This window comes from Brienomyrus brachyistius, chromosome 21, assembly GCF_023856365.1.
Source record: "Brienomyrus brachyistius isolate T26 chromosome 21, BBRACH_0.4, whole genome shotgun sequence".
Lineage (NCBI taxonomy): Eukaryota > Metazoa > Chordata > Actinopteri > Osteoglossiformes > Mormyridae > Brienomyrus > Brienomyrus brachyistius.
In genome coordinates, this window is record NC_064553.1 from 18778701 (window position 1) to 18800513 (window position 21813).

Consider the following 21813-nt stretch of genomic DNA (forward strand, 5'->3'; position numbering starts at 1 on the left):
AGTTTTGATGCCTTCAGTGAGAATTTACCAATGTAAATGGTCATGAAAATAAAGACAACACATTGAATGAGGTGTGTCCAAACTTTTGGCTTGTACTGTACATACACTGAGTCAAAACATTACGACCAAGTGAAAAATGGTGGCTATCTAGTAAAACCAGTGCATGGTCAGTTTATGCACATTAAAACACTGTTAATCTGAGGTTCTGGGATATATGAGACACTGAGCTAACATTCCATACTCATAGTTGGCATGCTGAATGCAGAAGAAATTGGCAGGAGTACAGATCTGAGTGACTGTGATAAGGGTCAAATCATTATGGCCAGACGACTGGATCGGAGCACCTCCAAAACGACAAGGCTCATGGGGTGGAGGTGGTTATAATGTTTTGGCTCATAGGTGAACATTGAACTACTTGTAACGCACAGCGATTAACTTGTGGAAAAGACTAACTGGCCAGCTTGTCAAATACTTTGAGAAACATTCAGGTGCAAAAAAGCATAAAAATCCAGGGAAGACAGACTCACATCATAATAATAAAAGCATACAAAGAAACAGACAACAGGCTAAAGAACTGACGTTTAAGAGCGAAATCCACAATAGCTCTGCCTTTTCAGGCAAACCCATCTGTCAGCACAGTGCTCCAGAATGAGCGGGCGAACAAACATCAGCGCAAGGCGAACAGTTTTGTTTCAGAAACAACGTTCACACAGTAAACACTCAAAATCCCTCCTCCGGCCACAGTGGCAAAAACAAGCACAGCTTCAATCATGGCTAAAAATTTAACGTGGTTTCTCAAACGCTCCTTTCTGCAAAAGGTGAAAAAAAGCAAGTAAAAAAAGATCAACAGATCATTCTTCATTTTTCTACATTTAATATGATGAAGACAAGGCCTTGTACAATCCATTTAAAGTAGTGAGTACAATATATTTTACATTTATACACATTAAAACACTGTTAATCTGAGGTTCCTTTTTTAAACACCCGAGAAAACCTAAGCCCACTGAACTGCATCTGGAAGACCAGGAGCAAAAGGAGAAAACAATGGGAAATAAAATTAACAGTATGCCCCAACAACAACAAAACAAAAATAAAATTATATATAATTTTAGCGGTTGTGTAAATTACTCTATTCGTTCAACCATCGCATGCTACGCAAGTGTCCTCTGCCTCCACAATCCCAGAATTAAAACACTCACTAGGATCCAACAGCAAACCAGATTTAAAGGCCATTTTCCATTCGACCAGCAGGTTGTGCTATTGAGCACAAAAAAAATACATTTACATGAACATTAAAACCCGGGAGAGAGATTTCAACAATTTTATTAGTCTTTAAAGCAATTCATGTTTGCTTTTTTATACAATATTGAAAAAAGGAGTTGCATTCACATTTGTCCCTAGGAGCCGTTTTTGATGTTGTACAAGGGAAAAACAGTGATAAGCCGGAACCCGGGTCCACCCATGTTCAAATACAGGGAACAGAAGCCCAATTTAAATTATATAGAACACTTAATAGATGTGTGGATTTTATTTAACTTTTTGTAACCTTTTATTAAATGGAGAAGGATTCAGCTTCCTTGTATCTTTAGTTAAAAGGAGTTTCTCTGTCCATGCAAAGAACCAGTCCGCTGAAATGCTCATCCTGACTTTCGCCGGAGCAGGCTCTTCCGTGCCACCTGAAGTGATTATGCTACGTAAGTGTATACTTTGCGGTCCTCCGGTGTCCGTGCCAAGTACTCTCTCTCGATCAGTCCTTCAATGCGCTTCTTAATTACCACGGGGCTGGGCAGGAACCGTGCGCGCAGCTGCTGGGTCACCTGTGACACACGATAGACAGGGCAGCCAGATCAGCCACTCCAACGAGTATGCACACCACCCTCCTGACCACCTTAAAAACACTGCACTAAAAATGCACTGGTCATTTGCACACCCTGCTTTTGCACATTACATTTATTGGTTCATTGCCTTTTCTTGTCATTTGTATCTATACAGCCGTGGAAAAAATTAAGTTTATGGGTGTGCGTCTGAATATTTAAATTTTTTTTTTGCAAACTGCAGCCTGGTTCTTCCCTGTTTCTCATTAATGAAGGGCTTCTTCCTGGCTTTATGGGACTTCAGTCCTGCTTCTAGGAGCCTGTTATGAACTGTCCTAGCAGTGCACTTCACACCCGCACTTAATGTTTCCCATTCTTTTTGTAGGTTACTTGATGTTATCCTACGATTCATGAGAAAATGTCTGTAAGTTAACGGTCATCTGTGGCATTAGAATCTCTCTTCTGCCATCTACCTGGCCGGATTTCTGGTTGTTCCCAGTGTACTGGGTACTGCAGTCTTAGACATTTGAACCTGGAAGCTACCTGCCGCTCAACATAGCCAGCAACAGAACCATGACTAAACCAGGATTTAACAATGCAGAATTGTTTGGAAAATATAGAGAGGTCTCAATTTTTTCCACGGCTGTATTTTGTCTTTCATGATCCACTATTATTTACTGCTGCACCTGCTACAGATTTCCTTTCAGATCCATAAAGCCTTCATTTGTCCACACTCCCTCATATATCTCGCCCCAGATCCCGCAGGCCCTCTATAACTGCCCCCATAACCCCTCACTGCCCCTATTATCTTCTACGCTCACCTCTGCTACTAATACATTGTGCTGCATCTTCTTCCTGGATTTCATTATGCGTACGATGGCGGCCTCGATTTCATGCTTCCTGTCGTCGTCCACCTTCTGCCGCGTCTCCTTCCTTTCTGGGTCGGACTCCCCCTGTTTAGCAGCAACTGTGCACACGGTGTGAGTCAGATCACGGCACACTGAAGCTCTAGGTGTGATTTGCAGGACTTAGCCACAGAATACTGTCTAAATCAGGGTTGCTCAATCCTGCTCCAGGAGAGCTACCACGCTGCAGAGCTTAGGTGCAGTCCTAATTTAACACACCTGATACAGATATAATCAGGCCCTTCAGTTATATCTCAGTATGAGAACCAGCTTAACTTCAGATTCAACTGATTCTAATACTGAGATATAACTGAACGGCCTGCTTATCTGTATGAGGTGTGTTAAATTGCAGGGTGGTAGCTCTCCAGGAGCAGGATTGGGCTCCCCTGGTCTAAATTATCTTTACACCAGTATAAAAGTATGTCTGTTAAAGTGTGTCTGCTTAGCCATTTCAAAACCACCTAACCACCCCAGTATTTGCAGCTTTGCAAGCATAGTATTATACCCATGCATTTGTTGACTCAACCAGTAGCACATCACGTCAATCACTTTCATGTTAAATTCTGAGCAAAAATACACTTCCGATCCAGATAAACAGCTTTAAAAATTTTCTTTGAGAGGATGTGACAATTTTTGCACAGTAAAACTGTATAAACCAAAATACTGATCAGTGAGACGAGGTTGAGAAGAGAAAAACAAGTACATCCTAATGTTTCCCCGACTTGATCTCATACTGGAATTTCCCAAAAGCCACAAAGCACACCTGTTTGAATCTTTACTCTGTGCAGTTTGGAGGTGAACTGGTCATTGACAGTGAACACATGGCCGTTTTCAATCTCCTTGGATTTAGGCTCCTTGGTGAGGACACGTTGCGTGGGCTTGCCGCAGGCCAGGGACTGTAACGCCCGCACCAGCTCCCGCTCGGGGATGTCCGTCTCTTGCTGGATCTCCTATAAGGGTGCCGATGTGAAGAGACATGGATGACAAATTTAGTCATGCAGTAAGTGGAACATGGACCCTGTATTAGTCTTCGAGTGAGGTACCATAGTCATACCTCAAATGTGCACTTTTCCCTATTATTGAAGAGCATGAGTATTGTCATCTGGAAGGTGGAGACCTGAAGAATGTGTTTTCTGGTGTTGGAGCCGGTCACCTGGGCACCGCCCACACCCACCTCTGAACCATCCTCCTGTGGAAAGAGACATTATTACTACTGGCAAGGAGTGGGGACAGGTACCAACACCAACAACAGTAGAACCTATTGAGATAAGCTGCAAAATGCAGGATAAATGCAACACTGCCTAAGAATGAGGGCTCCCCACCTTTTTGATTGGCCCATAAAATGTTGCGTTGAGGTCTGCTGAGCCCATATGATGCTGGAGTGTGAGCTGTCGACCACTGTGCTTGGCTAGGTAGAACCTGTGGATGGCACGAACATGGTCACCTTAGGGTTCACTTCTTAATTAAATACTATTTACTACGAGCGCAGAGGGTAGCCAGTGACTGGCATCTGAGCACTTAACTCCTGTGGCTCCCTGCAGCTGACAGACCTACCTCCTAAACACCTCAAAAGCATGCCTGGGCGATGGGGGGATGTTGCATTTGGGCGTCGCCGACTGGGTGGGCCAGTAACCAGTTGTGAGTACTCTTACCGTGAGGTCAACACCACCGAGAGAGACCTGGAGGCCAATGGGAATGACTATTATTTCAGTCACTTTCAGTAAAATCGTTAATTCATATGTGCTACAACCACATACTCAGCTACCGTGAATGAATACTGACTATATCTGCCATCCATCCAGTGAACCGTCCCATACTGTAGGGGACATTCTACACTTAAAGCCTATATATGGCTGCAATAGATGTCTCTTACCCCTGTTGTCTGTAAGTGCTGCCGGAACTCATCCATGGTGGTGTTTGAGATGCTCATATCTCGAAACATTCCTTCCAACTTGGAGGTAAATTGACAGCCACACTCTGTCTGCCCAGATGACAAACACAGGGGCACTTGTTAAAAAGATAATCACCACACACAGCTACACACGAGCTCTTCACATCACCACCATCTGTAGCAATAATCCATCACAGCATACATCCCTGTACCCACTGGAGGCAGAAAAGGGGATGGCGGCAAAATTGGAGGACATCATGAATCAATTCCACTCATCTACTGTCATAGGCAAACAAATTTCCCCCTGGGATCAATAAAATATCCATCCATCAATCCATGCACCTACCTTTAGCTTAGAGATCATGTTCTTCTCAGAGTCATCAGACACACTCTTGTTGGTGAGGAGCCTCCTGGCCAGGTGCTGCTTGTAATACCGCTCAAAGACGTCCTTCTCCTGCATAAAGCGGAACAGCACCATGGCCTTGTCCAAGATGAATTCCACTTCCTGTTCCGTCAGCTGCAGCGATCAGGAGAAGTGGTTAACAGAAGGAATGCAGACAAGAAACATCCAAAGTGCCGTCATGTGAATCACAGGCTAGATGAAGCAGACCGGACTGGAAGGGAGCTCACCCCTTTGACCCCTTTCTTCAGCTTGTCGTCAATGAACAGGGAGAGATACTCGGGTGAGCGTGAGTTAAGGTTGAGGAAGTACTCAAAATCACCAGCGATGGTCTGCTTGAACAGCCGGTCATTATTAAAAGATTCCTGTAGGAAGCGGTCGAAGCGAGTTTTCAGGTCCAATAGCCCCTGAAAAGAGAAGATGGAGAAAGGGTTCGACAAACAAACAAGAGCTTTAATAACAGAGCTGCGGCAGGATAGCTTCAGGCTGGAAAAGCATCTTTCATCTTCTTGTAACAACCCAGGCTAAAGATCATAGCAGACAAATTAAGTTGCAGACCTCTACATTTTGGCTGGAAAAATCCAAAAAGATCCAACAAATTATACAATGTTTGAGCAAAGTTAATTACAGAAGTCTAATAGTACAACAGCTTGTAACTTTACACATCTGCCTGAATGCCATTAGCAGCAGACGGGGACAAAAGTACGTCCCATGAGCACCGTGTATAGTACTCAATTCTGAATTTCACCACGGTGTACAAGAAATGTGGACTACAGTTCTCTGGATCTGCACTATCCTGCCCTCCCGTCCACCAATGGTAGCCCATGGTACTGCACAATTAGACCAATTCCTTGTGTCAGAAAAAAGCATCAACAGTTATTAAGGCCTGGGTCTGGTTACCTGTATATAGTCCACAGGGTTCTTGCCCTCGCCTTCTTCAGAGACCAGAGCCTTGCCCTGCTCTCGCAGGTAAGAGCTCATACACTCACACATGGTCTTCAGTCCGTTCGGGACACGGCTGAACAGCTTGTACATGCAGGCCAGGTCTGAGACACACAAGAAACAGGAGTAAGAGACCCCAGCAAGTTCCAAGGGAAAGACATGCCCCCCAGGAGTGGAAGCAATGTAGCCTGAATGACAACCTGACAATGTTATCCGCTTGTTAAGTATGACACAACACATGACGTAAAATCTGTTTCTGTGGTCTGACATTCCAAATTAACCACAATGGCCAAACCTGTAACATTAATCACCTTAACTTCTTTTTTCCAGCAAGAATTCTTTAAATGTGACAAAAAGGTGCCAAAATTCCTTTCATTCAAATAGAGCGATGAATGTAGCTATTCTCCCAGGAGGAAATATTGGTACATGATCTGTACATCATTTTCAGTTCAGTATGCACAATGAAACGAATGATCACGTTTCCAACATGGGTATTAAACTAAATTCACAAGCAGATGTTCAACGCGGAAAACATCATGCTAACTGAGGCTGTGAGCTAGGGCTGCATGATTTGGGGAAAATATCTAATCACGATTTTTCTGACAGACATTGCGATTACGATTTGATGTGCGATTTAATTTTTTTATGTCAAGCTTCACTTCAATATTCAGTGTGCAGTAATTTTAAAACATATGACACAGCATGAGATACCATCAATATTAATTGGTCTATATTCTAATGCAAGGATGAGAATTTAAAGATGTGGTGTCTTAAGTTAAATAAAGTAATAATGAAAACAATTGCAGCAAAAAGAAAAATAGCGATCTTGCAGGTAATGTTGATTACCTCCTAATAACACTAGAACCACCTTTTCCCACGCTAATGAACAAGCAAGAACTACTTCGGTGTATGCAGCCCTTTTGTTTGCGCTAATGTGTTGTCAGTGTTAACGGCAGCTAACAACACTCAAAAAGCCGTAATGTTCATAACAGAGTGGCTGTTCTGTCCGTAAAGCTGGAATTTTTTTAAACGTAGTATGTATTTTATAAAATGCTGAATAAATAGAAGTCGTGTATTGGTGATTTCATGTTGGTCGAAGTTTCTGCTTTTTAACAACTGTATGGTTATTTTCTATACAAATCAATTCAGGTGAAACAAAAAAATGTACGTGTTCAGGATTGCAAACTCTTTCAGACTCTCACGCAAGAAATCTTACGGCAAATCTATATTCCATTTTGAACTGAAAGTTACCTGCATCAAAAACGTTACGGCAGTTTGCAACCCCTACAGACTATTTACAAGGTAATAACATGTAAATGTATGTGCAGAACAGAGAACAGAAAATCTCACTCCATGCAGCTGACCAAAGTTGCCAACCCGCCATTTTACTTGAAATGAGAAGTAAAATGCAGTTTTCGACTGAAGTGGCCAATCATTCCTTTGCTTTGTTACTCGGACAAATACAAAACGAATGAATAAACATTATATGTGTCTCCGTTTTGTATCTTTTCTAAATAATTCCGCATGCCCATACCCAACGGTAATAGCGATTAAAGTGATCTATTCTTTTAATATTTATGTTAAAGCGAGGCTTTTATTTTATCACTGTTGTGGGATTAAGATTAACCTTTGGAAATACTTAAATTAATAAGCACAAAAACATATGGCACTCTGCTCCCGACACTACATCTCACTGTCACAATTTGAGGTTGCCACTTATACAGTCTATGCTCTCGTTCGCCCCCTGGTGGTTGGCTGACTTTTGGTTGAGAAAGTGCTTGATATTCAAATGTTAATATCGCCGACGATCATCTTAATTTAATTGTGGCAGCTCAAATCGTGTTTAAAATTCGATTAATTGTGCAGCCCTACTATGAGCTGGTTACTGCTAATGCTGGTTAGTCAGTCATAATTCTCAGTATGGGAACATTCTGATTTCCCAAAAAGTTAAACCAGCACTGGAGAAAAAAATAGTCGATAAAACCAAGACTGTCAGCTCTGTTACACCGATTTATTGCTTATTTTATTCCTTAAAACACATCCAACGTGCTAATGCATTTGAAACGACATCATCTGAGTCTGGAGCAAGGCAGAAAGTCAGTCTCTCTGGATTTTAAGTAAATTCAGCTACAAACAGGCCACCATACTCAATGGTAGAGAACACAGATTTTAGTCCATTATGACTGTCATATTTTTGATTTTTAAATTTGATTCAGTTTTTAGGGATGGGTCGATCCACAGTTTTTCAGTTCCGATCTGATTCTGATACTGCCAATACGGATACAGATTCCAATACAAGAGCTCTTTTTACTTTAATATTCTAATCTAGTAAATACATTATATATATTTATACTTTATATATTAATATTTTTTAAATAGTAAATACAGATGAAATATGTATGGCAAAAAATCATTTCATTAGGCTACTAGAAACATACATGACGTACTGTTCCACGTCATTTGTACATCTTGTTTGGTTTTTTGAGGCATTTTACAGTTCAGTTTGAATATCTTCCAAGTGAGGATGCACAAGTGGCAAATGCTGAAAATGCCCTACAATTTTTCTCCCATTGGCAAACACATCACTTACACATTGTTGAGATAGCAGCCCCTCACATATCACAAGCTGCGGCAAACGCGCAAAACAGCCTAAGCTAATGACTCCAAAATCATCTATTGCCTTTTTTCATATTAATCGCGTCTCACACAATTGCGCACGCCTTGTTTAGTGGGGCTTTCCACTAAACGTTACTCCCACCTGCTACTAATTGCTGCTAAAAGGTTGTTACCCTCTTTTCTGATGTTCTTATGCTCCTCATACTGCAAGTGGTATGGGGATGTCGTCACAGCGGGCGGAAGTCACTGCGCTCACACCCACCCAGTAGCAATAAAGCAGCGTTAACGTTCAGCTTGAATGCCACAAAAAAAAAAAAAAAACATACCTAAAATGGGAAAGAGCTATCATGCAACTAAGTATTGGACGTGGATCGGTCACATATGGTCGATATGTGATCTGTCAAAAAGGGATTGGATCAGTGCATCTCTAATATATTTATTTTTTCAATGCACAAAAAAGCAACCCTCGTTATTCAGATATGTGGTTGGATGCACTGCATTTGGTTCACAACTTTTCCTAATTCTGTTTGCAATTTTAATAATTATTGTATGTTACACCCCAGTACTAAACACAAAGAAATTGTAAAAAATGTCTTTGTTTACACAGTCATTTTGTTATAAGAACATAAATTTACAAAAGAGAGGAGGCCATTTGGCCCATCAAGCTCATTTGGGGATAGCTCAGAGGTGTTAAAATCTTATCTAGCTCTGATTTAAAGGAACCCAGGGTTTTAACTTGTGCTACACTAGTAGAAAGACTATTCAATACTCCAACTACACGCTGTGTAAAGTGCTTCCTCAAATTCGTTTTAAAATGTTCTCCCGCTAATTTCCACTTATGGCCATGACTGCTAGCATTTAAACTAATATTAAAATAGCCATTTGGCTGAACAGCATCCCGACCTGTCAGAATCTTATACACCTGGATCATGCCCCCCTTAGTCTCCTTTGCTCGAGGCTGAACAGATTCAGCTCAGCTAACCTCTCCTCATAAGACATTTTTCTAAGACAGTGGTTCTCAAAGTCGGTCCTCTGGCCCCACTGCCCTGCTTGTTTTCCTGCTATCCCTGCCCCACACACAAGTCCCAGCTGTCCTTCAGCTTCTGATTGACTGAACACACCTCATCCAGGTAATCAGCAGTGTGTTGGGCAGGGATAGCTGGAAAACAAGCAGGGCAGTGGGGCCCAAGGACCGACTTTGAGAACCACTGGTCTAAGACCAGGAATCATTCTCGTAGCCCTACGTTGCACCTTTTCCAAGGCAGTCTTCTCTTACTTATGGCAAAGTGGTAGAAGGAGAATTCTTTAGTTATTTTGTTTCAAATCAATTAAAACACTCAAACACAATGTGGCTTATTGGTTTGTACCCAGACAAAGTACTGCCATGTGATTCAAAAGTTAAGAAGCGGATTAATGAAAATATGGCCTGTGATACACAGATCTGGATCACAGATTGAAGGGTCATTTACAACTTTCCAATAATGAAGACCAAAGATCAACATAGGGTGATTTTGAACATTAGTTCTACATTATCTAGAAACAGTTTGCTAAAGAAAGCTGGGCTACCTTCTGTTTTTCCGTTTTTCAGCATGTGAACAAGACCGGAGTTCTCCATCTCCACAATAGTCTTCATGTGCTTAGAAATCAGCTCTCTCTCCACCACCTTGATGATAGGCTCCTCTGTTGATTTGTCCAGGCAGTGCATCACTCTCTCAATCTCTTCATTGATTCGGGCCTCGACCTTCTTAATGTAGACGCTGGCGCTATTTTCTGCTAAAAACTTTTGACTCTCCATCTGAGATGGAGACAAAAACAGATCATTCTCAACAAAACCGAACACACATTTGCAATTATCATAAAATGATCTATAACTGTGATAAAATATTGATTGAAAAAATACCTGGAAAAATTCAGCAGACATTTCTAAAAATGGCGCCTCAAAGTCCTCTTCATAGACGGCTCTCCCTTCCAGTCCTAGAATCATCAACATCTGGCAGGCATTGCGGACTGCTCCCCTGTCCACCACCTCGCCCTTCCTCTCACGCGCGATCATGTCCAGCAGTGTCTGCCGTAAGTGGTCTCGGATGCAGCCGTAACGCACCACCTGGTCCCGGAAGATGATGAGGCCCAGGTTGTACACATTCTCCACGTTGTTCTGCTGGACGTAGACCCGGTCCTAGTGATTCAGAGAGGGAGGAAGATGAATAAGTCAGCTGAGGATTAATCTGAGGTCCATACAATAATAGAATAAACAGAATAACAAAAGCAACAAACACCAGCTTTCTGAATGCCATGATTATAAAATATAATTTAATATCATTATCATCACTTAACACAACAATCACAACAACAACAATAATAATAATAATAGCTCATTCCATTTTAATTCAAACTTCCACAGTATTTTTTTGGGTAGCCATTTTTGATTGTGATGATATTTGGCATGTGAATTACGCATATCAAAACATAAGCATGCAATTTTTATTATATATATATTATACACATACACACACACATATATGTACACACATATACACACGCGCGCACACACACAGACACTGCCCAGCCAAAAAAAATAGTTGCCATTTGAAGCTTTCGTTGCACCACCTTCAGTTTTGATCATGGCACACATTTGCCATGGCATTTGTTATTTCCACAGACTTATGCGACATTTCACCCTTTATTTTCATCCAGATTTGCATTAATTTCTCACCGAGATCCTGTATTGAGTTGAACCACTCCAAAAAGTCTCCTAAAAGACCTTCAATGAGGTTAAGGTCACAACTCTGTGGTGACCAAATCATACGTGAAAATGATTCCTCATGCTCCCTGAACCACTCTTTGCGCGGCACTTCTGGCCCACTGTTTAAAACCACTCATTCTCACTAATCAGAAGTGCCGTGCTCCTCAAGTGCCAGTCATGCTCACCAAACAGTAGTTGCCCAAGGCAACTGCATATACATCCAGAAACAACAAACACGTGAAACCCAAGAAAAATATTACATTCACGGTGTGAAAAAATCATTCCACTGCTGAGCTATAAGTGAATTACCTACCTATTCCATGGTCAGAGATTGTTTACTAAGATGTCCTATTATTTATGGAGTGATTATGACAGAATTCAGTAAAAGTATAAAATAGATCTGCCACTTGTAATTTAATTCTGCACACCAGTGCAGAGATTTGCACACGTGTATTTTAAAAAGCTTTGTGCAACCATACAGCAATGTATACGTTTACAAAAGATTTGCACACTTCTGTTTTCAAAATCACAAATTTGCACCTTCACGTTTGCTGTTCACAGAGGAACTGAGGGAAGTAAACTAAAAGTAGTAAGACCTACCCTAATATGCAGTTTCACACGAGGTTTGTGTAGCAAATGAGAGCATGAAGCCGCTCGAGTTAAAACCGCTGTGATTACCCATACCGTTCGATTTAATTATTATAAGCACACACCGTCAGAATATTTTGCACAGGGTATGGTTTTAAAGGTAAATTTGTGAATGAATGAATGAATGCAAAAAAAAACTTAACACCAAGTCTTGTATTTTGTTTGGTTACTTATGGTTAAGGCTGTCATAGTTGGGTAGGGGTTAAAGTTGTCATAGCTGGGATTAAGGTTACACTAAAAGAAGTGAATGGACAGCCCCCACAAAGATATAGATACTTAATGTTTGTGTTTGTGTGTGAGAAAGAGCATGTATGTGTGTGTGTGAGTGAGAGAGAGAGAATGTGGTTAGTTAGGGTGGGAGGTGAGGGACTGTGGTGGTCCCCACCAATGCTGAAACCAAACATATGCCCTATCTTCAATCAAACCCCCAACATTCCACAGGGCAGCGGAATACTGGCCATGGACTGGGGACTGTGAACCCCTATGTCAGAGGATTCAGGATTACATTCAACCCAGAAGAGATCTCATCACTTAAAGGTTACAGCAGGCTAGCCTTCCCAAAAAGCCTCTTCACTATACCTCCTATCCCATCCCATGGGCCTTTTCCATGGGAAAACACATTGCTTTTATGACTTACTTTTATGAAGTTTTCCTGTTTTTATATTATACCATCAAGCAGTTTGAAAGATAAAATACTCTGGCAAACCTGGGATGGTCTGACTTCATATCAGTGAGGATTTACTGAAAGAGAATCTGGTACGATCAACAAAGTCTAATGAAACAGAAACACTGGGTTTGAATCTCCCCCCATCTCTTTTCCAGCAGGCAATAAACAAATGCAGTTTGGCTGGCAAACCTAACCAGTGGTATGCTTACTGAATTAAACAATGCACCCTAGTTCTAAATTACAGAACCATTTATAAAATGGCACACCTGATCAAATGTTACTACACATTAATTATTTGAGAGGACGTGTAAACACATGGTTATGGATTCAAATGCCTGTCAAGTACAGTTTTATTTCAAATGAAAATGATTTCATAATCAAGATGCTGAGTTCGTCAAGAACCTATCAATAAAAGCCAGATGCTTACCATGTACATAAGTATGTCTCTGATCATCACCATGGCTGTCTGGTGATCATTCCAAGCTTGATTCAATGTTTGCAAAAAATTGTTATTTAGGGAGTTTAGGACATCTTCCCTTACCTGCAAGGAAAGATACATAATAAAAAACACTTAGTGAAGTGATTATATGAGGTCCTGTATAAAGTTCCCCAAGGTCTGAACACATGCTGAGAGCTAGAGATTATATTATCAAGCTTTGTACAAAAGAAGCACTAACCTACAACAAAAGCAATAAACTGACTTATACCAAAAATTTGTGCCAGCCCCTAATTTGTCTATAAAGAGCATGATCTTCCTGCAATATATTGTGGGAAACCTTCATACTTTGTTAATTAAATGCTCTGTGACGACCTCCCGGAGACCCGTGTAGAGCTTCTCTCCATGCTTGTGGAGCACCATGGTGTAGGCGTTCCTATACAGTTCCTCAAAGCTCAGGCCGCTGTTGTTCTTCCGCTGGATCTCCTGGATGGCGTTCTTTAGGAGATCCCAGATGTTGTTCACATACTTTTCATCCATTGTCATCTGGATTAAGGAAAAATAATCATGTAAATGCCATATATATATATTTCACAGGGAAGTTAAGCTATAAAGTTTTCCATTCAATGTTGATGATATACTGAAGCGACTCAGGATTTCTCAAGGTTTCAAGTAGTAGAGCAGGAGTGGGACCCGAACACCAATATTCAGGTTACAAGCGGCGATCAATCATTTCTTTTAAATAAGACGCATAAAATAAGTTACAATCCTGGTGCAATATCCAGTAAAAGTTAATGTAAATGTGTTAAGGAGCCACTGAATATAACTGAACTGATGCAATACTGTAATGACCATCAAACTGCTTTAACAGTACATGAAAACCTGACCTGCCAATTTAATTACCCATTATACCTAAAAAACAAAGACAAACCCAAAACAATTTTAAACATGCAGACTGCAAGAGGTACTGATGTTCCAATACCTCTATGGTCTTTCAAAGCTGTGATAATGTTTGCAAGTAGGGCTAAATAACATGGGAATCTGTTAACACTTTACTTAATACAATCATCATGATGCATTACAGATACCTTCACAATGCATTATAATGCATTCAAAGAGTATTGTAAGCACAGAACAGCTATTTATAAAAAGGCATGACATTATAACCATGTTTATTATACATTATAAATGCTCTATGAAGCTCTCATCTATAATGCACTATAAATACATTCATAATGCATTACAATATTCAGTATAAGACATTATACATGAGTGCTTTAAGTGTTACTGTGATTTTTTTGTGTTAAATACTGTGATATTCAAACAAAAGAAAAGCTGAAAATGTACCTAAAATAAATTGCCGCGAAAGAGAACTACTTAATCTATCAAATAAGTTTGCCATTGTTCCCATAAGTTATCCCATCAGACAGAAAACAGTAGAGATGCACCAATCGACCAGTCAGGGACTAGAATCAGCCGATTTTCAGCATGCGCGGTCCAGCGGGTCAGTCTCATGTATTTCCAATCTAGAACAAGTGCGTTTTATGCATGCACCACATCATATGCAAAGCTGTGCAGGCAATAACCTTACAGCCGCGTACACACTCACAACTACACGTTAGCAAGCTGTTAGTGTGGAAGTTTTTCATTGTGATTGAAGACACAAAGTTTTCAATTTGTAATACATGTAAAGCCAAAGAAAACCACCACAAAAACATGGTGAAACATTGGAGGTAAACTTTAAACTGATTAATAAACATATACTAGACAATATTAAAAAGGAATAATCATTAAAATTACAAAGCTAGCTCAGGTTTTTTCCTAGAGTAAAAACATTTCAGCAAAACTTTTACCCCCTATGCTATAGTGTCCATACAATATGAAGGTACGAAAAAGCCTGATCTTAATCTGGTTTACTAGCAATGTAAGAATATTATGTGCATAACATGCAATGTTGGTATTAATAATATTAACCTGCACCAATTACTGTTTGGAAGAAAATAGTACACTTTAATTTTGATTGGAGGTTTGTAACCTATAGATTTTAAGATGAGCCAAAAAAAAGGAAAAAGGTCATTGTTTTGCTACATGGTGAATTTAAACATACTGGAAAATGATAAAAGTAACTGACATTTGTTTAAATCTGCTGCATCTGCTCTTGTTTGGTAAGGTAAAATATGTCAGATAAAGTTGGGTGTACAGCAACTCATTTTCAGTTAACTGTTATTTGTACCTCTTTCCAGTCACAGAGCACTTTATGGACTTGTTTAACTGAGAGAAGATCCTGTAACTTAGTGCAGTTTGGGGGAAACCGTAAAGTTTAATAATTTCTTTTATTATGAAAATACATTTTTGCATTGAAGAAAAGTTGATTTTTATTTGTATATGCTGTCAATTATAGTAATGAAATTGGAATCTGCAAAAATTCGTATTGGCAGGTCACATTTACAAAGAAAAAAAAAGAAAATCGGAATCGGCCAAGAAAACTGCAATCGGTGCATCTCTACAAAACAGGGCCAACAAATCACTTGCTATTGCTTAATAATGTCTCTACGGAATCTCAAACATTTCCATACAGTGGAAGGTGACAGTCTTTTTGTGACCAGTTCCTGGTGGTTTTTCTCTTTTTCACTCAAGTTCATTTAATTTCTCATAAATGCACCACATGGTCTATGAATGAGTGCAACAGCAAGGATGAAAATGTTTACTATTGGTATGAGAGTGCATGAAGAGCTCATGCAAAAGCAGTGGTAAACTTTACACAGATTTTTTATCATATACTAGATAATCATGAAAAGGAACAATCATTAAAATTGCAAAGTTTACCAAGTTTTGCTTCCTATGATAGGAATAACAGTATAATGTTGTAGTGAAACTTATCGATGACTTGCGTTCGGCGAATCTTATCGTGGGACCGCGCACCAAGCGAATTTTGTGTCCAAGACCCCAGAAAAGAATTGCTTTTTAAAATACTGTATAATACGGTATAATGTCTGGATGGTAGGATGGTATGTAAATTTAGATACCATCCAAGTCAAATCTCGACCAAGCTGATTACCACAGTCCAGGTGATGTGACAATTAAATAAAATTGCATAAATATCAAAGATAAAAATAATGATTACTATTGCACGTGTAGAACATGCAAAGTCGAGTTTGACATCGCATATCATGCAGGGCTATTATCAAGATACGTTTATTTTCTATTTGTACAAGTACAGGTACATTGAAATTCCAAAATCTTTGCACAAAATCTCTTCCTGCTCTCCGTGAGATACACAGACACATACAGGTGAGAGCATAGCTTGGGGTCAGAGTGCAGGGTCAGGATTGTATCCGGGACTCCTGAAGCAGGTATTCAGGCTTCTGGGTCAAGGGCCTAACAGTCATATGATGATATTCTGCCAGCCAAAGGATCCATATAGGCAACCCTCCAAACACAGGAGCAGATCCTTAACCCACAGAACCACACACCAACCGTCTCCTCAGAATGAACAAAGAAATAACCTATGTAAAACGACCAGTTCAATGTATCAAGAGTATCTTGACAGAAAGAGAATAAATTATGAATCAGAGCAAAACCAAACAAGAGTTTCAATTATTAAATCATCACAGTGTAGAATATTTCTGTGTGACAACATGACAATGCATATTCTTTACTGTGTTTTAGCAGGAGAAACATTGGTTAAAAGCTGAAACTCTCTCACAAACTCTTTGCTTTCTTTTATAAGCAGCTGAGTGGCAAAATCTTTTTTTGCAGACCTTAATTTCTGCACTTTATACCCCACTTGTTAACCTGCAATGTACCACTCAATATTAATACTCGAGGAAAAAAATGCATGCATACCCTTTCTGATAATATGTAGCTACGTTACTGCAGTAACTGAGCATGACTAATGTACACTATGTATTGTATAACTGTACAGAAAAGATCTGAATTTAAGCTAATTAAATAATTTCATATAATGGGCAAGCCTCAGATTTCCCCACATTCACATTCCAGCATGACAATAAACCCCCTCATTATTCCTCTATCATGACCTAACATGCTGCGGGTATTTTAGAAAAATGGGATCTGTGTACAGCTGCCTTTATTGCAAGAGTTGACAAACATACTATGTTACTATGCTTATTAATTCCCTTTCCACTGCAACACATTTGTCAAGTAAAGCCAATCTGAATAGTTAAGTGTTTTCCATTTTATTTTAGGTAAATATGATCATTTAACTAAAACCCTCTAGGCATTGCTAGTTGATCTAATGTTTATATTCATTTGTCTTACAAATTGAAGTCCAGGCACACAAATTTGCAAGCCACAATGCACCTGATCTTTACTCTTATTGACATGCACAAGTATTGCTCCGATTTCATGCATGGACCAACATTTTTATGCTCTTCTGATAAAATTAATAACATTTTTGTTTTAATTAAAGAACGTTGCAGCTTGTTTTTGTGAAAATAGCAGCAACACGAGCCTAACAGATCCTAGTAGCCAATAAGGGCTTGTTTTGTACCACAAACCCTGATACCAAAATATAGCCTACTTGGCTCATCTTGCATCAGAAAAATAACACTAAATTCACTTGAAGATAAGACGGCTATGTAGCTATTACAGGCTATTGCCACAATATGCAAATGATCTGACTTCCTTATAGTAAAGTGTGCAACATCCAAGCTGCCATTTCTTTGGAATTTCCTCACAGTTATTGCCCAACTCCACTTTAATACAATGCATACTCTTAGGCAGCCGCATGCTTAATTCACAAGACCAGAGCTTTCTACACTAGGCGGTGTGAAGTATTATTATAAAAGTACTGACAACTAGAAAAACATGACATACAAGACATGTTGTGTTTCCATATCATGTTAATCCAACAGTGATTGTCTGTAGGCCACAATTATACAACTGCTTCCCATCATGCTTTTCCCAAAATTATGAGATATTTTTAAAAGGCTAAAATATAGCAATTTGATACATTCCAGCACACCATCCAGTAAAGTGGGAATGTTATTCCAAAGTAACCACAAGCTAATAAATTTAATTAAGAAAGAAAGTAGGGTGGGCTTCTAGGAATGCTTTTCAGCTTTGGTTTGGTGTCCCTGTTCACACACTTCCATGAAAGGTGGCAGCCAGGCAATTGCCCCCACATCCATCCCCGTCTCCACAGTGAAGAGGAGAGTAGCTCTTAGTCCAGGTGCTGAGACACTGTGACCATCTGTCGCAAGTCTGCGCAAACTGGATACAGTGCCTGTAATACCTACATGCATTTCTATATTACTGCACTGTCTAATATTGTAATGTTCTTTCAATTGTTTGCTTATTTTCTTACATTTATTACTAGCTAGCTGCACACACTGTTCTTCCTTCACCTAGTCTATGCATCTTTGGGTTTTTGAAATGATTAATCCATAAATATTAGTTATATAACTAATATTGCTTCTATTATTATTACTATTATTATTAGTGTCCACTCCATATTACAAGTGGCCTGGCGAGAGGGGAGGGCAGGGGGCGTGTACCTGGCACTCTGCCCCTTGCTGACTTATCATGAGAGCAGGTGCACATATGCCACACATTCAGTTTCGCATAAAGAGAGAGAACATTTTACATCTTCAAAGTTACAAAACATGTTCTTATACCACACAATTAAGGTTGTTTCTTACTACAATTTACTGAGACCTCCAGATGAATCTAATATGTCAAACACTACAAACTTAACAGCCCACAGATTATGCAAGCCTAAATGAATGAAGTCACATTCAAATATACCAGATAATTCAACATGACTCATAAAAGTTAACTAAGCTGGGACAGGCAAATAAATAAGTATTTTAAAATGTTTTGCCAGACAACTATCCACTGCAATATCTACAATCATCATGCTGAACATTAAACAAGCAAGAAAGTCTAATCTATGCAACCTTGACATAACAAACCACATGAGTTTGCTAAACAAATCGTTTACCTGAGCAAACTAATTTAATTAGATGGCATTAATGGCTTGACATGCATTTTGTCTTGTAGAATCCTCACTTCAGTTACTGACTTTGTTTAGCCACTGCGACAACCATTTTGCAAACGCAGTTTTGAATTGAGATAAACACCCAACAAACACACACACGAAAAGAGATCGTACTATTTGCCATTTGAATCTTTACTTATTAATAATCAAATTTTGAGTTACGTTAACAATTCGATGTTCTTAGATTCAGAAACGAAGAAAACATTGGTTTATCTGCTACACACTCAACGTTAGCTAACAAGCTAGTCGACTAGCAAGCTAAAGTTAAATAATTATCTCTGTGAATAAGAGTAGATAATTAATCTGATGGCATGCATTTCGCATACTCCATGATCTGTGCAGTGACAGAGCCATCAATTACCGGTAACATGGAAAAAGGGTAACATGGCTCTCTGCATGAGGCTAAAACTGAACAGCTCATACCTACAAAAAGGGAAAAAGTAGTCATATAAATTACTTTTTGCACATAACACAAAGGTACCGCATGTCTAAAGAAACGTGAATTTTCTCGGCTGTATTTATTACACCCCGGGCCTGGTCGTTATCAGGCGGCCTGCTCGTATCACCGATGCTCGAGTGCGCAGGCTCGCCTGCTTTGAAGCGCCCATCCCCGTATAGCACTCACAGGAAAGGCCCGTATCCTCATCTTGGTGTCCTTCTTGGTGCCGCCTTTACTAAGGTTGGACATGTTTTCGCCTCTCGATTTCTCCACTGTCGTCGGGGTACAGGAATGCGGGCGGGTGGGGGGAAAGAAGGTGGCTTGGCTTCCCCCTAATCCTTCCCTGCGAGTCTGCGTCCCTCTCTCCGGATAGGTGTCGTCGCTCCAGTGGCCGCCGCCGCCAATCCCTATTTCGGGTCTTGTTTTGCTGCTCGCGGTGATGGCGGCCCGGCAGCCTCACTGCGCAGGACTGATGCTCGTGGAAGCCACGCGAGACGCACGAGACGTACTAGAGAAGAGAAAAATAAAAACAAAATACACGAAATCCTCACATTCTGGGTAATAGATCGGACAGAGGTACAGTGTTTTATTGCCATCCAAAGGTATTATTGTAAATTGTCATCTGTCCGGAATTTGTTATGAGTTTAGTGTTCCTGTTGTATAAACTTCTTTAATTTACAGATGATTGTGTGAGATAGGCTTATTGTAATTTTATTGCACACCAGGGACAACCTCGATACCGCCTCATAAATTAGCGACAAGGCGCATTATGGTGCTGATTTCATCCAAACCACATCTTTAAATTGGAATCTACCTAGTACCTGTCGTATGGGTTAAAAAATGTAACGCGTCAGTCGACGGGTTAAAGACCAGTGTCAAACAGCGAGATTATCATGATGACTGCATAATACACCTGCAGCGATGAGACATTCCCAATGATAGTCGGAGGAAGGCGCCAGATGCATGCATGGCACTTTATACATCACTGGACAAACACTGGGGATCATAGGCTGATCGAGAAAAAAAAAGAAAAAATATATATCTGAATGGGAGCTGAAGTGTGCTCAGTGTAAAGTGAAGCAATGATCGTTATAAAAAAAACTTGGCAACACTTTACTTGAGGACGCACAAATACATAGTAACTCAGTAACAAATATAGTGGGTACTTGAGATAAAAGATTCATTAATGATGAACAAATACGAGATCGATATTTCACTTGTGTTTGCCATAACTTGTTCCTTCAGTACTTCAAAAAGGTTTGCAGAATTAATAGATGTAGTAAGAAATATAGTAACTGCTTGAGATAAAAGATGCATCACAATTCATAAATGATGAACGAACATGAGATCAGTATGTAACTAAGACTTAGTTTGTGGTCAATAAACATATAAGAGCATAATTCTATATAATGGTGTCCACTCAAGTAAAGCATCATCCATCCATCCATCCATCCATCTACAGTGCCCTTCACAATTGTCCTGCTGGAAGATCTAGTGATGGCCCAGTTTTAGTTTCCTGGCAGAGGCAACCAAATTTTGATTTAAAATGTCCTGATATTTCACGGAGTCCATAATGTCATGTATCCTAACAAGGCTTCCAGGGAAAAACAGCCCCACAACATCACAGAACCTCCACCATATTTTACAGATGGGATAAGGTTCTTTTCATTATAACCATCCATCTTTTTACACCAAACTCCCCTTGAATGTTTATTACCAAAAAGCTCAATTTTTGTTTCATCAGACCATAGGACACGGTTCCAGTCACAAACTCCAAACTTTGTCTTTCACAAACTCCAGGCATTTACGTTTGTGGTTGTCACAAAAAAAAGCTTTTTTTCTGGCATACCTTCCAAAAAATCTGTTGGCATGAAGGTGGTGTATGATGGGTTTTTTTAGAGACGAAGTAACCCCAAGATTTTACTGGGTCTTGTAATTCACCAACAGTGATCCTTTGGGATTTTTTTGTCCACATTTTTATTATTGTCCAAACATTTTCAGGCGACTAGCTATTTTTTTAATACGAATTTCCTAACTTATGAAGGTCAACACACTTCTCCCTCATTCGGTTTGTATGTTCTCTTATCTTTCCCATGTTGATGGATGACTAAGTGAATTTGTCCCCCATGTCACCTCATGTTTGTACCCCAGTTAATCAGGAAGCCATGGATTACAGCTTGAATGTTCCTACATACTCCAATCAACTCAAAGATGTACAATTTACATGGGAAACATGCTTCAGATACATTGCGTTCACTATAATTTCCAGGGGTGCCAACAATTATTTATT

At 39.8% G+C, this 21813-nt stretch overlaps 1 protein-coding gene across 1 annotated transcript; it reads right to left on the reverse strand.

The window, feature by feature from the left end:
- Window positions 1–851: 851 nt before the first annotated feature.
- On the reverse strand, window positions 852–20005 carry LOC125716645 (cullin-3). Its single transcript, XM_048989201.1, has 15 exons — window positions 19710–20005; window positions 13411–13608; window positions 13054–13167; window positions 10469–10744; window positions 10135–10363; window positions 5911–6056; window positions 5241–5417; window positions 4957–5127; window positions 4593–4700; window positions 4274–4398; window positions 4042–4138; window positions 3774–3908; window positions 3483–3669; window positions 2636–2781; window positions 852–1817 (listed from the first exon to the last, which is right to left on the reverse strand). Exons 1-15 carry the CDS (start codon window positions 19770–19772, stop codon window positions 1686–1688), a joined length of 2304 nt encoding a protein of 767 aa, XP_048845158.1. The 5' UTR covers window positions 19773–20005; the 3' UTR covers window positions 852–1685.
- Window positions 20006–21813: the final 1808 nt, after the last annotated feature.